Raw genomic sequence first — 16,737 nt, 5'->3', positions numbered from 1 at the left:
CAGACCAGAACACAGGGAAACCGGCCCCTCAGCACACTGTGGACCCCTTCTTGTGCCTCCCACCATTCCCTAGGCCCTTGCCATTATGTCTGGGGGAGGGGAGGGAAGCACAGTCTTAAATGTTCCCCCTTCCTGGCCCCTACAGTTAAGCCTGGAATCTTAGTCCCAGATCCCTGCCTCCCACTACTCCATCGTCACTTCAAATGCCCAATGCCCTCACCTGGGACCCGCTGAGAAGGGGATAAAAGCCAGAGGTGACCTCCCCTTGATGTTTTCTGGCTCGAAGCGCAAGGGGTCATAGACCTGGGGGCAAGACAAGACAGGGTTTCTGGGTGGTATCTCCCAGAACGTCGATCCTTAGAGAGGCAGATGTGTGTATAATGGGATGGAGGTGATGTCTGATTGGCCAATCAGAATTCTGTAGTTGCCCTTGGGTCCCCCAAAGGGAATGGACAGGGATGATAGAGGTATGGCGTGGCGGAGGCATCACCTCAGGGTCTGGCCACACAGATGGGTTGTGGTGGGTCCCGAAAATGCTGATGAGGCAGATAACACCTGTGGAAGAGGAGGGACCAGTCAGAATTAGGCTCAACCTGCCTGATGGGCCCCCTTTCTAACCAGGAGCCTCATTCCATAGTCATTGTGAGCACCTTTGGGGATGACCCGGCCATCTGGAAGCGTGATGTCCTGGGTACAGCGGCGGGAGATGGCCGTGACTGGGGGGTGCAACCGCAGACTCTCCTTGATGCACATGGTCAGGAAGGGCAACTGAGCCAGATCGTCCCTAAGGAAACCCCATGACAATCATCCAGGGAGCAAAAATAGACATGCCACCCTCCAGCACTCCTACTGCCCTATAAGATCCCTTCTGTTTATTACATAATCACAGATGGATCAGATAGTGCCAAACCCATTATGCTTTATAAGATGGTTCCTAAAAAGAAAGAAAAATCACAGAAGTAGCCACATATTTTTAGAAGCTTTTCTAAGCAAAACATCAAAGAACCAACCAAAAAGAAACTATACTAATTTGTTTAAAAGTGAAATATTCTTTATGGTAAGAGAAAAATCAAAAGGCAAATGAGAAGGAAATAAAAAGTCAGATTCAATGTTTACTCTTATTTATAACAGCACTAGGGATACTAGCCAATGAGCTTAGAAGGGGGAAAAAGAGAGAAATGCCATTTGAAACATGGGGGTAAATGTGTTATTTTTGGCAGATAGTGGTTTTATACTTAGAAAACAAGAGAGTTCACTGGAAAAAGTGAAAGTGAGAGTCACATCCGACTCTTTGTGATACAGTCCGTGGATTTCTCCAGGCCAGAATACTGGAGTGGGTAGCCTTTCCCTTCTCCAGCGGATCTTCCCAACCTAGGGATCGAACCCAGGTCTTCTGCATTGTAGGGAGATTCTTTACCAGCTGAACCACAAGGGAAGCCCAAGAATACTGGAGTGGGTAGACTTTCCCTTCTCCAGCGAATCTTCCCAACACAGGAATCAAACTGGGGTCACCTGCATTGCAGGCAGATTCTTTACCAACTGAGCCATCAGGGAAGCAACTCACTGGAAATCTTGTACAAATAATGAAGATAAGATCCAGTAAGGGAACTGAATTCTTTTTCTTTATCCCCTTAATTTTGTGTGGTGATTTAAATTCTCAATAGCTGACATAGTTAGCTAGTTCCAAATCGGAAAACCACAAAACACCACCCCATGCCTCAATATCACTCATTTTCCTTCCTCACAGTTTGACTAGTGGTTATTTTTTTATGTATCCTTCCAGGAGTACTTTTTTTGCATTAATAATTGTGCAGTATCATGCTGTATACCATACACATTGCTCTGTATCTTTTTCATGTAACAGTGTGTCAAACTTTTCTTGTACATCTCTTGGGACTTGTGTCCAAAATAAGACTTTTCCTACTCTAGAGCTATAAAATAATTTCCCCTGGTTTCTTCTAGAGCCTTTAAGAATCCTTTATTTTATTATTTTCTGAAAAAAATATTTATTTGTTTGGTTTCAGCAGATCTTAGTCGCATCAGATCTTTGTTGTGTCAGGTGGGATCTTTCACTGGGCCCATGGACTCTGTTTAGCTGCTTGTGGGCTTAGTTGCTACTGTGCACATGGGATCTTAGTTCCCTGACCAGCGATCAAACCTAAGTCTCCTGCATTTCAAGGTGAATTCTTAACCACTGGACCACTAGGGATGTCCCAAGGCTCTTTTATTTTTTGTTTTGACTCTTTGATTAGTGTATATGTTATTTTCTGATAAGACATAAGATCATGCTGAATTAACCTTTTTCCATGTAGCTCTCCAGTTGTTACAAGAGTTTTTATTATAAATGATCTTTCATTGTCCTGTTGGTATAAGACCATATCTAGCACTTACTATGTTCACTGGGCAAGAAATTTATACCCATAAATTATTAGTTTTTCTTTAGAAATAATATAATAGATGAGAGAAAAATGGTGATGATATAAAATATCTGAAAGACATGTGAATGTCTATATTCCAAATGAACTTATAAATGTTTCTCAATCCAGATAGACTATGATTCACCATAGGCACAAGAGGTTCCTAAGGGTTTGTTTAGCAAAAGCTGCCTAAGATCTCTATGCTAAAATTTTAGACTCTATTAAAAGCCTAAAGATTATATGGATATCTAAAAATGGATATCCATTCCACACTCTGGAATAGTATGTTAATATTATTAAGTAATCTGTTATCCACAAGCCTATCATATCAAACTCCAGCCTGGTCCGTGCACACTGGGAGTGTCCTGACCTGGGACTATCTCTCATCAAGCTGGAAGATCCTGGAAGGCAAAAACTGGGACTGGTCCTTCCTGAATTTCCAGGACACACAATGAGGTGGGGAGAATTGGAGATGGCATAGAACTGGAGAGAGGGAGGCAGTTTTGTAGTGTTTCCTAAATGGGGAATGGATGGAAGAAGATGCAGATATTCCTGGAAAGGAGTTGAATGACTTTAGTCCTCAGGTGTTCCTTTTAAATCCTGGACTAAATAATATGAGGAATTAAGATATGAGGAAATAGAATGAAGATATTTGAAAACATGTGACTTCAGAGAGAAAAGTAAAGAAGTGGAGGGAAAGTTCATTTACTGAATAGGTGCTCACTGGTATCATCTGCCCTCACACATTGTTGCTAGTTAGTGCAGAACTTTCTGTCCTCCAAACCTGCAAACTTTTCCCAGACCCTGTTTCTGGAATCTTCTCACATTCCCACTAAGAAATAAAGACAAAATCCACAAGAATATTTTCACTCTTCCAAAGCCAGGAAGCAGGGGATCAGAAAAAGGCCACAAAGACTTGCACTCACCATTCAATCTCTTTAGACTCACGGTCCTTCAGGAGCTCTTGCACCTCCTGCCGGCAGCGTTCCTGGTATTCTGGGTGTTTTGCAAGGTTGTACAGGACCCAGGAGAGGCCACTGGCTGTGGTGTCATGGCCTGAGGAGCATGCAGAGAGACTTGGATCTCTGGCCTACTTCAGCACTAGAGTGTGGACAAAACCCTCACCTTAAGGCCCATGGGAGGATGGGGAGGGGTGGCGTGATCCAGTGTCCACTTGCCAAGTTCCTGGGCTGGGGGAGAGACCTATCCCTCTGTGTAGTTACACACTGGGGCCCTCACCTTCAAACATGAAGGTGTCAGCTTCAGCTCGGATGTCTTCATCTGATAATCCCTTCCCATCTTCATCCTGGAGAGAAAGCAAGATTCCCAGATTCACACAAGTTCTGAGGGTCCCTGAGCCAAAACTGAGACAATCTCTGAAGCTCCATTATCCATCCAGAAACCCAAGCTCAACCCGAAGTCCTAGACCTCCTTTGCTCAGTACCACCAGATGCCCCACCCACAGACCTCCTTGAACTCTTTGCCTCCTGTGGCATCCATGGTAAAGGGAATCAATGATCCATAAATATTTTCATGTTTCTACATGATGTAACCTGGGTTACAGGATGACTGATGACAAGTTTACCTTAGAAGTAGAGATTAAAACCCATTCCTAATGCCTCCTGGAGATAAGAAATGGGTTGTACACCTGTAGAACATGCAGTCTTTGCCTTCTCAGTGCAGAGGTTCTTATTAAGCTCCAAAACAACTTCTTCTCATTTCTGCTCTGCTCTTGTCTATTCTTCTCTCCTCTCCACTATTTTCCCTTCCCCTCTACTCCCCTCCCTTCCCTTCCTTCCTCTCTCTTTTTCCTCCTCCCTTCCCTCCTCGAACACAGGAAAGAAGGAGAAGTCCTGTGTATGTTCCAAATTTCAAAAACTGGAAATAAAACTGCTACAATATTGTAAAGTAATTAGCCTCCAATTAAAATAAATAAGTTAGGGGGGGCAGAACTAAGATGGTGGATGAATAGGACAGGGAGACCACTTTCTCCTCCACAAATTCATCAAAAGATCATTTGAATGCTGAGAAAATTCTAAAAAACAACTTCTGAATGCTGGTGGAGGACACCAGGCACCCAGAAAAGCAGCCCATTCTCTTTGAAAGGAGGTAGGACACACACACACAAAGACAAAAGAGAGACAAAAGAGTTAGGGATGGAGACCCATCCTGGGGTGGGAGTCATGAAGGAGAAGTTTCCAAACACCAGGAAACCCTCTCACTGGCAGGTCTGCAGGGAGTTTTGGAATCTCAGAGGGCAACATAACCAGGAGGAAAAAAGAAAAAACAACCCACAGAATACACACCTAACCACAACTCCCAGTGGAGAAGTAGCCCAGATGCTTGTGCCTGCCAGCAGCAAGGGGGGCTGAACAGGGAGGTGCGGGTTGCATGCTTAGGGTAAGGACTGGGCTGAATGCCCTGGGGATAATCTGAGGGACCTAACTTGAGATAGCAAACCAAACTGTGGGTTAACCAGAGAGAGAGAGGAAAAAAAAAAAAACAGAGAGAGAGAGAGAAATTTCTCCTGAAAAGCTCTAACCTAAGGCACAGCCTGGTCCACTCACAGAACAAAGGATTGAGCGAATAACAGAGGAGAGCTAGCTGGTTGCAGAGCAGCCCCTCCCCCGGTTGCTAACAAAGTCTTCCTGGGATCCTGGACAGTTGACGTCTGCTAGGAGGGTCACAGCCTGAGATCAGCTCTGCAGAGGAGACACATGGCACACCTGAGATGGTGCTCTCACTGTGCACCCAGGAAACTGAGCGGCTGAGACTGGGGAGGTGATGAGACGCACCACACACCTGAGACAGTGCACTCGCCAAGCATCTGGTCACCTGAGCTGCTCGGACCTGAGAAGGACACAAAATGCAGGCCCAACCAAGTCTGTGCCTTGAGTACCTGAGAACCTGAACATGAGCAGCTTAGACCTGGGAAGTGGACGCAGCCCAGGGCCTTCTTTGGACAGTTCTGCTGCAGAACAACCTGGAGCCTGAGCAGTGTAGACCAAGAAAGCACACGTGCCATGAGTGGGGGCAAACCCAGTGTGGCTCAGACACTGCGAGCACTCCCCACACATGCCAGTGATATTTGCTTGCAGTGTTCCTCTCTTCCCACAGCACAACTGAACAAGTGAGCCTACATAAATGAACACCTTAGCCCCCTTTTATTAGGGTGGAAATTAGACACTGAAGAGACTTGCAAACAGAGGAGGCCAAAAGAAATGAAGAGGGAATCGCTTTGGAAGTGACAGGTGCAACAGATTAAAACCCTGTATTTAGCACTGACTACATTGGAAGGGGCCTATGGACCTTGAGAAGAAGTATAAGCTGGAACAAGGAACTGTCTGAAACTGAACTGACCCCATATTGCCCTCAACAGCTCCAGAGAAATTCCTAGATATTTTTTTTTATTATCATTTAAAAGTGTTTTTATTTTTAAGTTCTTTATTAGTCCTTTAATTTTAATTTTTATAACCTACTATTACCTTGCAAAAAAGACCCTATTTTTAAAGCAAATTTCATATATATATATTTTATAAATTTTGTGATTTTTTAAATATTATATTTTTGAGAGTCTAACTTCTACTCTAGGGTTTTTAATCTTTGCTTTTTGGTATTTGTTATCAATTTTGTACCTTTAAGAATCTAATCTTCAGTACCCATTTTTACTTAGAAGTGTGATTACTGGCTTGATTGCTCTCTCCCCTTTTGACTCTCCTTTCTCTCCCCCAGGTCACCTCTATCTCCTCCCTCCCCCTTCTCTTCTCTACCTGAATCTGTGAATCTCTTTGGGTGTTCTGGGCTGTGGAAAACACTTAGGGTACGATTACTGGCTACATTTGTCTCTCTCCTTTTGACTCCCTCTCTTCTTTTGGTCACCTCCATCTCCTTCTTCCCTCTTCCCTTCGATATGTAACTGCGAACCTCTCTGAGTGTTCTAGACTGTGGAGAATACATAGGGAATTGATTACTGGCTATATTGCTCTCGCCCCTTTTGATTCCCCCTCATCTCCTCCTGGTCACCTCTATCTTCCTTCTCCCCCTTCTATTCACCATGTAACTCTGTGAACCATGTAACTCTGGGTGTCCCTCACTGTGGAGAATCTTTTACCATTAACCTAGATGTTTCATCATTGGTGCTGTATGGATGGAGAAGTCTTGAGGCCACTGTAAGAATAAGACTGAAAGCCAGAGGCAGGCGGCTTAAGTCCAAAACTTGAGAACACCAGAAAACTCCTGATTCCAGGGAACATTAACCAACAAGAGCTCATCCAAAGCCTCTATACCTACACTGAAACCAAACTCCACCCAAGAGCCAACAAGTTTCAGAGCAAGACATACCAAGCTAATTCTACAACAATGCAGGAACATAACTCTGAGCATTAAAATACAGGTGGCCAAAAGTCACACCAAACTCATATACATCTCAAAACTCACTATTGAACACTTCATTGCACTCCAGAGAGAAGAGATCCAGCTCCACCTACCAGAACCTGATGCAAGCTCCCCTAACCAGGAAACCTTGACAAGCCACTCGTCCAACCCCATCCACAGGGAGGAACCTCTACAATAAGGAGGAACCACAAACTTCCAGCATACAGAAAGGTCACCCCAAACACAGCAATCTAAACAAGATGAAAAGGCAGAGAAATATTCAGCAGGTTAAGGAACAGGATAAAAGCCCACCAAACCAAACAAAAGAGGAGGAGATAGGGAGTCTACCTGATAAAGAATTCAGAATAATGATAGTGAAAATGATCCAAAATCTTGAAAACAAAATGGAGTTACAGATAAGTAGACTAGAGACAAGGACTGAGAAGATGCAAGAAAGGTTTAACAAGGACCAAGAAGAAACAAAGAAGAATCAATCAATAATTAATAAGGCAATAAGTGAGATCAAAAGCACTCTGGAGGGAATCAACAGTAGAGCAACTGAGGCAGAAGATAGGATAAGTGAGGTGGAAGATAGAATGGTGGAAATAAATGAAGCAGAGAGGAAAAAAAAAGAATTTAAAGAAATGAGGACAATCTCAGAGACCTCTGGGACAATGTTAAATGTCCCAACATTCGAATCATAGGAGCCCCAGGAGAAGAGGACAAAAAGAAAGACCATGAGAAAATACTTGTGGAGATAATAGTTGGAAACTTCCCTAAAATGGGGAAGGAAATAGCCACCTAAATCCAAGAAACCCAGAGGGTCCCAAACAGGATAAACCCAAGGCAATACACCCAAGACACATATTAATCAAATTAACAAAGAACAGCAAGGGAAAAGCAACACATAACACACAAGGGAATTTCCATAAGGATAACAGCTGATCTTTCAATAGAAACTCTTCAGGACAGAAGGGAATGGCAGGGCATACTTAAAGTGATGAAAGAAAAACCTACAGCCTAGATTACTGTATCCAGCAAGGATCTCATTCAAATATGAAGGAGAAATCAAAAGCTTTACAGACAAGCAAAAGCTGAGAGAATTCAGCACCACCAAACCAGCTCTCCAACAAATGCTAAAGGATCTTCTCTAGACAGGAAACACAGAAAGGGTGTATAAACTCTAATCCAAAACAATAAAGTATATGGCAGTGGAATGATACTTATCAATAATTACCTTAAATATAAATGGGTTGAATGCCCCAACCAAAAGACAAAGACTGGCTGAATGGATACAAAACCAAGACCCCATATATGCTGTCTGTAAGAGACCCACCTCAAAACAAGGGACACATACAGACTGAAAGTGAAAGGCTGGAAAAAGGTATTTCATGCAAATGGAGACCAAAAGAAAGTAGGAGTAGCAATATGCATATCAAATAAAATAGACTTTGAAATCAAGGCTGTGAAAAGAGACAAAGAAGGCCACTACATAGTGATCAAAGAATCAATCCAAGAAGAAGATATAACAATTATAAATATATATGCATCCAACATAGGAGTACCACAATATGTAAGGCAAATGCTAACAAGTATGAAAGGGGAAATTAACAGTAACACAATAATAGTGGGAGACTTTAATACCCCACTCACACCTATGGATAGATCAACTACACAGAAAATGATACAATGGACCAGTTAGACCTAAATGATATCTATAAGACATTTCACCCCCAAACAATGAGTTTCATCTTTTTCTCAAGTTCACATGGAACCTTCTCCAGGATAGATCACATCCTGGGCCATAAATGTAGCCTTGGTAAATTCAAAAAAATTGAAATCATTTCAAGCATCTTTTCTGATCACAATGTGGTAAGATTAGATGTCAACTACAGGGGAAAAAACTATTAACATACAAACATATGGAGGCTAAACAACGCACTTCTGAATAACCAACAAATCACAGAAGAAATAAAAAAGAAATAAAAATATGCATAGAAACGAATGAAAATGAAAACACAACAACCTCAAACCTATGGGATTCAGTAAAAGCAGTGCTAGGGGAAGGTTCATAGCAATACAAGCTTACCTCAAGAAACAACAGAAAAATCAAATAAATAACCTAACTACACCTAATGCAACTAGAAAAAGAAGAAATGAAGAACCCCAAGGTTAGTAGAAGGAAAGAAATAAAAATTAGGGCAGAAATAAATGAAAAAGAAACAAAGGAGACTATAGCAAAAATCAACAAAACAAAAAGCTGGTTCTTTGAGAAGATAAATAAAATAAACAAACCATTAGCTGGACTCATCAAGTAAAAAAGCGAGAAGAATAAAATTAAAAAAAATAGAAATGAAAACGGAGAAATCACAACAGATGACAGAAATACAAAGGATCATAACAGACTACTATCAGCAACTATATGCCAGTAATATGGACATTTTGGAAGAAATGGACAAATTCTTAGAAGAGTATAACTTTCCAAACCTGAACCAGGAAGAATAGAAAATCTTAACAGACCTATCTGGGGAAGGAAATGGCAACCCACTTCAGTATTTTGCCTAGAGAATCCTGTGGACAGAGGAGCCTGGTGGTCTGCTGTCCATAGGGTCGCATAGAGTCGGACATGACTGAAGTGACGTAGCATGCATGCATGTATTGGAGAAGGAAATGGCAACCCACTCCAGTATTCTTGCCTGGAGAATCCCATGGATAGAGGAGCCTGGTGGGCTGTCGTCTATGGGGTCGCACAGAGTCAGACACAACTGAAGTGACTTAGCAGCAACAGAAGAAATAGACCTATCACAAGCACAGAAATCAAAACTGTAATCAGAAACCTTCCAACAAACAAAAGCCCAGGATGAGATGGCTTTACAGGTGAATTCTACCAAAAAATTTAGAGAAAAGCTAACACCTATCCTACTCAAACTCTTCCAGAAAATTGCAGAGGAAGGTAAGCTGCCAAACTCATTCTATGAGGCCACCATCACCCTAATACCAAAATCAGAGAAAGATGCCACAAAAAAAGAAAACTACAGGCCAGGATCACTGATGAACATAGATGCAAAAATCCTCAACAAAATTCTAGCAAACAGAATCCAACAACATATTAAAAAGATCATACACTTGGGTCCTAAGAAGGTGGAGGATTAGGACGGGGAGACCACTTTCTCCCTGACAAATTCACGAAAAGAACATTTGAAAGCTGAGCAGATTCCACAAAACAACTTCTGAATGCTGGCAGAGGACATCAGGCACCCAGAAAAGCAGCTCATTGTCTTCAAAAGATTATGTGTCCAACAGTAACTCTAAGAGGAGAAGCAGTGCAGATGCCCGCATCCACCACTAGCAAGAGGGGGCTGGGCAGGGAGGCATGGGCTGCATTGCTTAGAGTAAGGACCGGGCCTTAATGCCCTGAGGGCAATCTGAGGGAACTAACTTGAGATAGCAAACCAGACTGTGGGATAGCTATCCTGTGAAAAGCCCTAACCTAAGACACCACCTGGAGAAGGCAATGGCACCCCACTCCAGTACTCTTGCCTGGAAAATCCCATGGACAGAGGAGCCTGGTGGGCTGTAGTCCATGGGGTCACTAAGAGTCGGACATGACTGAGTGACTTCACTTTCACTCTTCACTTTCATGCATTGGAGAAGGAAATGGCAACCCACTCCAGTGTTCTTGCCTGGAGAATCCCAGGAACAGGGGAGCCTGATGGGCTGCCGTCTCTGGGGTCGCACAGAGTCGGACACGACTGAAGTGACTTAGCAGCAGCAGCAGCAAGACACCACCAGGCCCGCTCACAGAACAAAGGACTGAGCAGAGCTAGCTGACAGTGGACTGGCCCATCCCCCACTGGAGACAGGCAGGTGAGGGCAGCCAGAGCCAGAAGGGGGCAATCGTGGCCCCAGAGAGGGATCATCTACCAAACTGCAAGCAGGCTTTGTTGCTAACCAAGACTTCTTGGTATTCTGGACGGTCAACATCCGCTGGGAGGGTCACAGCCAGAAATCAGCTTCCCAGAAGAGACACATGGCACACCTGAAAAGGTGCGCCAGTTGTACACCCAGAAAACCGAGCGGCAGGGATGGGGGAGGTGATAAGTTGCAGCAACCGTGCTTGCCAAGCACCTGGTCACCTGAGCTGCTCGGACCTGGGAAGGGCACAAAACTCAGGCCCAAACGAGTCTGCACCTTTCTGGAGTACCTGAGCACCTGAACCTGAGAGGCTTAGACCTGGGAAGTGCATACAACCCAGGCCCAGCCTCAGACAGTTTCCAGCAGAGCAACCCAGAGCCTAAGCAGTGTAGACAGGGAAAGCACACACGCCGTGAGTGGGAGCAAACCCAGTGTGGCTGAGACATTGTGAGCACACGACACTGTTATTTGTTTGCAGTGTTCCTCCTTCCCCACAGCACGACTGAACAACTGAGCCTAAAAAAGTGTCCACCACCGCCCCCTTGTGTCAGGGTGGAAATTAGACACTGAAGAGACCAGCAAACAGAAGTAGCTAAATCAAACAGAGGGAACTGCCTTGGAAGTGACAGGTGCAATAGATTAAAACCCTGTAGTTAGCACCAACCACATAGGAAAGGGCCTATAGATCTTGAGAAGTATAAGCCAGATCACGGAATTATCTGAAAATGAGTCAACCCCACACTGTCCACAACACCAGAGAAAGTCCTAGATATATTTTTACTATTATCATTCTTTAAATTAAAAAATTTTAAGTCCTCTATTACTCCTTTAATTTTTATTTTTATAACCTACTACTACTTTTCAAAAAAAAAGAGACCCTATCTTTTAAAGCAAACTTCATATATAAATATTGTATATTTTTTTGACTTTTTTCTTTAATATTGTATTTTTGAGAATCTAACCTCTACTCTAGATTTTTAATCTTTGCTTATTGATATTTGTTATCAATTGTGTACCTTTAAGAACCCAATCTTCAGTACCCATTTTTCCTTGGGAGTGAGATTACTGGTTTGATTGTTCACTCCCACTCTGGACTCTCCTTTTCTCCACCAGGTCTCCTCTATCTCCTCCCTCCCCCTTCTCTTCTGTACTCAACTTTGAATCTCTTTGTGTGTTCTGAGCTGTGGAGAACACTTAGGGAACTGATTACTGGCTGGATCTCTCTCTACTTTGATTCCAGCCTTTATCCTGCTGGCCACCTCTGTCTCCTTCCTCCCTCTTCTCTTCTCTGTGTACCTCCATGAACATCTCTGAGCGGTCCAGACTGTGGAGAGCACATAGGGAATTGATTACTGGCTAGCTTGCTCTCGCCCTATTTGATTTCCCCTCTTCTCCTCCTGGTCACCGCTATCTCCCTTCTCCCTCTACTCTTATCCATGTAACTCTGTAAACCTCTCTGGGTGCCCCTCACTGTGGAGAAACTTTTCATCTTTAACTTAGATGTTTTATCATTGGTGCTGTGCAGATGGAGACGTCTTGAGGCTACTGTAAGAATAAGACTGAAAACAAGAGGTAGGAGGATTATGTCCAAATCCTGAGAACACCAGAGAACTCCTGACTCCAGGGAACATTAATTGGTAGGAGCTCATGAAAGGCCTTTATACCTACACTGAAACCAAGCACCACCCAAGGGCCAACAAGTTCCAGAGAAAGACATACCACGCAAATTCTCCAGCAACACAGGAACATAGCCCTGAGCTTCAATATACAGGCTGCCCAAAGTCATACCAAACCCACTGACATCTCATAAGTCATTACTGGACACTTCATTGCACTCCAGAGAGAAGAAATCCAGCTCTACCCACCAGAACACCGACACAAGCTTCCCTAACCAGGAAACCATAACAAGCCACCTGTCCAACCGTACCCACAGCAAGGAAACGCCACAATAAAGAGGAACCAACAACTGCCAGAATACAGAAAGGCCACCCCAAACACAGCAATATAAACAAGATGAAGAGACAGAGGGAATACCCAGCAGGTAAAGGAACAGAATAAATGCCCACCAAACCAAACAAAAGAGGAAGAGATAGGGAATATACCTGATAAAGAATTCCAAATAATGATAGTGAAAATGATCCAATATCTTGAAAACAAAATGGAGTTACACATAAATATCCTGGAGAAAAGGATTGAGAAGATGCAAGAAAGGTTTAACAAGGACCTAGAAGAAATAAAAAAGAGTCGCGATATGATGAAAAGTGCAATAAATGAGATAAAAAACACTTTGGAGGGAGCCAAAGTTGAATAATGGAGGCAGAAGATAGGATAAGTGAGGTAGAAGATAGAATGGTGGAAATCAATGAAACAGAGGAAAAAATAAAAACGAATTTAAAGAAATGAGGACAACCCCAGAGACCTCTGGGACAATGTTAAATGCCCAAACATTCAAATCATAGGAGTCCTAGAAGAAGAAGACAAAAAGAAAGACCATGAGAAAATACTTGAGGAAACAATAGTTGAAAACTTCCTTAAAATGGGGAAGGAAATCACCCAAGTTCAAGAAACCCAGACAGTCCCAAACAGGATAAACCCAAGGCAAAACACCCCAAGACACATATTAATCAAATTAACAAAGATCAAACAAAAAGAACAATTATTAAAAGCAGCAAGGGAAAAGCAACAAATAACACACAAGGGGATTCCCATAAGGATAACAGCTGACCTTTCAATAGCAACTCTTCAGGCCAGGAGTGAATGGTAGCAAATACTTAAAGTGATGAAAGAAAATAACCTACAGCCCAGACTACTGTACCCAGGAAGGATCTCATTCAAGTATAAAGGAGAAATCAAAAGCTTTACAGACAAGCAAAAGCTGAGAGAATTCAGCACCACCAAACCAGCTCTCCAACAAATGCTAAAGGATCTTCTCTAGACAGGAAACACAGAAAGGGTATGTAGACTAGAACCCAAACAATAAAGTAAATGGCAACAGGATCATACTTATCAATAATTACCTTAAATGTAAATGGGTTGAATGCCCCAACCAAGAGACAAAGACTGGCTGAATGGATACAAAAACAAGACCCTTATATATGTTGTCTACAAAAGACCCACCTCGAAACGAGGGACACATACAGACTGAAAGGGAAGGGCTGGAAAAAAGATATTCCATGCAAACAGAGACCAAAAGAAAGCAGGAGTGGCAATACTCATATCCGATAAAATAGACTTTAAAACAAAGGCTGTGAAAAGACAAAGAAGGACACTACCTAATGATCAAAGGATCAATTCAAGAAGATATAACAATTATAAATGTATATGCACCCAACATAGGAGCACCGCAATATGTAAGACAAATGCTCACAAGTATGAGAGGGGAAATTAACAATAACACAATAATAGCGGGAGACTTTAATACCCCACCCACACCCATGGATAGATCAACTAAACAGAAAATTAACAAGGAAACACAAACTTTAAATGATACAACAGACCAGTTAGACCTAATTGATCTCTATAGGACATTTCACCCCCAAACAATGAATTTCACCTTTTTCTCAAGTTCACACGGAACCTTCTCCAGGATAGATCACATCCTGGGCCATAAATCTAGCCTTGGTGAATTCCAAAAAACTGAAATCATTTCAAGCATCTTTTCTGACCACAATGCATTAAGATTAGATGTCAATTACAGGAGAAAAACTGTTTAAAATCCCAACATATGGAGGCTGAACAACACGCTGGTGAATAACCAACAAATCCAGAACAAATAAAACAGGAAATCAGAATATGTATAGAAACGAATGAAAATGAAAACACCACAACCCCAAACCTGTGAGACACTGTAAAAACAGTGCTAAGGGGAAGGTTCATAGCAATACAGGCATACCTCAAGAAACAAGAAAAAAGTCAAGTAAAAACCTAACTCTACACCTGAAGCAACTAGAAAAGGAAACAATGAAGAACACTAGGGTTAATAGAAGGAAAGAAATCTTAACAACCAGGGCAGAAATAAATGCAAAAGAAACCATAGCAAAAATCAACAAAGCAAAAGCTGGTTCTTTGAGATGATAAATAAAGTTGACAAACCATTAGCCAGACTCATCAAGACACAAAGGGAGAAAAATCAAATCAATAAATTAGAAATGAAAATGGAGAGATCACAACAGACAACACAGAAATACAAAGGATCATAAGAGACCACTATCAGCAACTATATGCCAATAAAACGGACAACTTGGAAGAAATGGACAAATTGTTAGAAAAGTACAACTTTCCAAAACTAAACCAGGGAGGAATAGAAACTCTTAACAGACCCATCATAAGGATGGAAATTGAAACTGTAATCAGAAATCTTCCAACAAACAAAAGCTCAGGACCAGATGGCTTCAAAGCTGAATTCTACCAAAAATTTAGAGGAGAGCTAACACCTATCCTACTCAAACTCTTCCAGAAAATTGCAGAGGAAGGTAAACTTCCAAACTCATTCTATGAGGCCACCATCACCCTAATACCAAAACCTGAAAAAGATGCCAAAAAAAAAAAAAAAGAAACCTGCAGGCCAATATCACTGATGAACATAGATGCAAAAATCTTTAACCAAAGTCTAGCAAACAAAATCCAACAACACATTAAAAAGATCATACATCATGACCAAGTGGGATTTATCCCAGGTGTGCAAGGATTCTTCAATATCCGCAAATCAATCAATGTAATACACCACATTAACAAATTGAAAAATAAAAGCCATATGATTATCTCAATAGATGCAGAGAAAGCCTTTGACAAAATTCAACATCCATTTATGCTAAAAACTCTCCAGAAAGCAGGAATAGAAGGAACATACCTCAACATAATAAAAGCTATAATGACAAACCCACAGCAAACATTATCCTCAGTGGTGAATAATTGAAAGCATTTCCCCTAAAGTCAGGAACAAGACAAGGGTGCCCACTCTCACCACTGCTATTCAACATAGTTTTGGAAGTTTTGGCCACAGCAATCAGGGCAGAAAAAGAAATGAAACGAATCCAAATTGGAAAAGAAGAAGTAAAACTCTCACTGTTTGCAGATGACATGATCTTCTAATAGAAAACTCTAAAGACCCTAAAGACTCCACCAGAAAATTACTAGAGCTAATCAATGAATATAGTAAAGTTGCAGGATATAAAATTAACACAGAAATCCCTTGCATTCCTATACACTAACAATGAGAAAACAGAAAGAGAAATTAAGGAAACAATTCCATTCACCATTGCAACGAAAATAATAACATACTTAGGAATAAATCTACCTAAAGAAACAAAAAACCTATATATAGAAAACTATAAAACACTGGTGAAAGAAATCAAAGAGAACACTAATAGATGGAGAAATATACTGTGTTCATGGATTGGAAGAATCAATATAGTGAAAATGAGTATACTACCCAAAGCAATCTATAGATTCAATGCAATCCCTATCAAGCTACCAACGGTATTTTTCACAGAGCTAGAATAAATACTTTCAGCATTTGTATGGAAATACAAAAAACCTCGAGTAGCCACAGCAATCTTGAGAAAGAAGAATGGAACTGGAGGAATCAACCTGCCTGACTTCAGGCTCTACTACAAAGCCACAGTCATCAAGATAGTATGGTGCTGGCACAAAGACAGAAATACAGATCAATGGAACAAAATAGAAAGCCCAGAGATAAATCTACACACCTATGTACACCTTATCTTTAACAAAGTAGGCAAGAATATACAATGGAGAAAAGACAATCTCTTTAGCAAGTGGTGCTGGGAAAACTGATCAACCACTTGTAAAAGAATGAAACTAGAACACTTTCTAACACCATACACAAAAATAAATTCAAAATGGATTAAAGATCTAAACGTAGACCAGAAACTATAAAACTCCTAGAGGAGAATGTAGGCAAAACACTCTCTGACATAAATCACAGCAGGATCCTCTATGACCCACCTCCCAGAATATTGGAAATAAAAGCAAAAATAAACAAACAGGACCTCATTAAAATTAAAAGTTT

The 16,737-nt window shown here is 41.7% G+C and overlaps 1 protein-coding gene and 1 long non-coding RNA gene across 8 annotated transcripts in view; one reads left to right on the top strand and one right to left on the bottom strand.

Moving 5' to 3' along the window:
• LOC138440799 (uncharacterized) overlaps positions 1-16,737 on the top strand; it is a 49,546-nt gene that overhangs the window by 19,871 nt on the left and 12,938 nt on the right. The gene's annotated exons all lie outside the window — the stretch shown is intronic.
• The window catches only part of LOC138440790 (cytochrome P450 4F3-like), a 30,948-nt gene that overhangs the window by 2,839 nt on the left and 11,372 nt on the right, over positions 1-16,737 (bottom strand). For all 7 annotated transcript variants that reach the window (XM_069590680.1, XM_069590681.1, XM_069590683.1 and 4 more), the window contains exons 8-12: positions 3,657-3,723; positions 3,344-3,473; positions 651-784; positions 491-555; positions 221-303 (exon numbers count right to left, since the gene is read on the bottom strand). In XM_069590680.1, the coding sequence (XP_069446781.1) occupies positions 221-303; positions 491-555; positions 651-784; positions 3,344-3,473; positions 3,657-3,723 (479 nt within the window). The remainder of the gene's footprint in view (positions 1-220; positions 304-490; positions 556-650; positions 785-3,343; positions 3,474-3,656; positions 3,724-16,737) is intronic.

Source organism: Ovis canadensis, chromosome 5 (assembly GCF_042477335.2).
Source record: "Ovis canadensis isolate MfBH-ARS-UI-01 breed Bighorn chromosome 5, ARS-UI_OviCan_v2, whole genome shotgun sequence".
In the NCBI taxonomy this organism is placed as follows: domain Eukaryota; kingdom Metazoa; phylum Chordata; class Mammalia; order Artiodactyla; family Bovidae; genus Ovis; species Ovis canadensis.
This window is presented reverse-complemented; position numbering and strand designations above follow the sequence as displayed.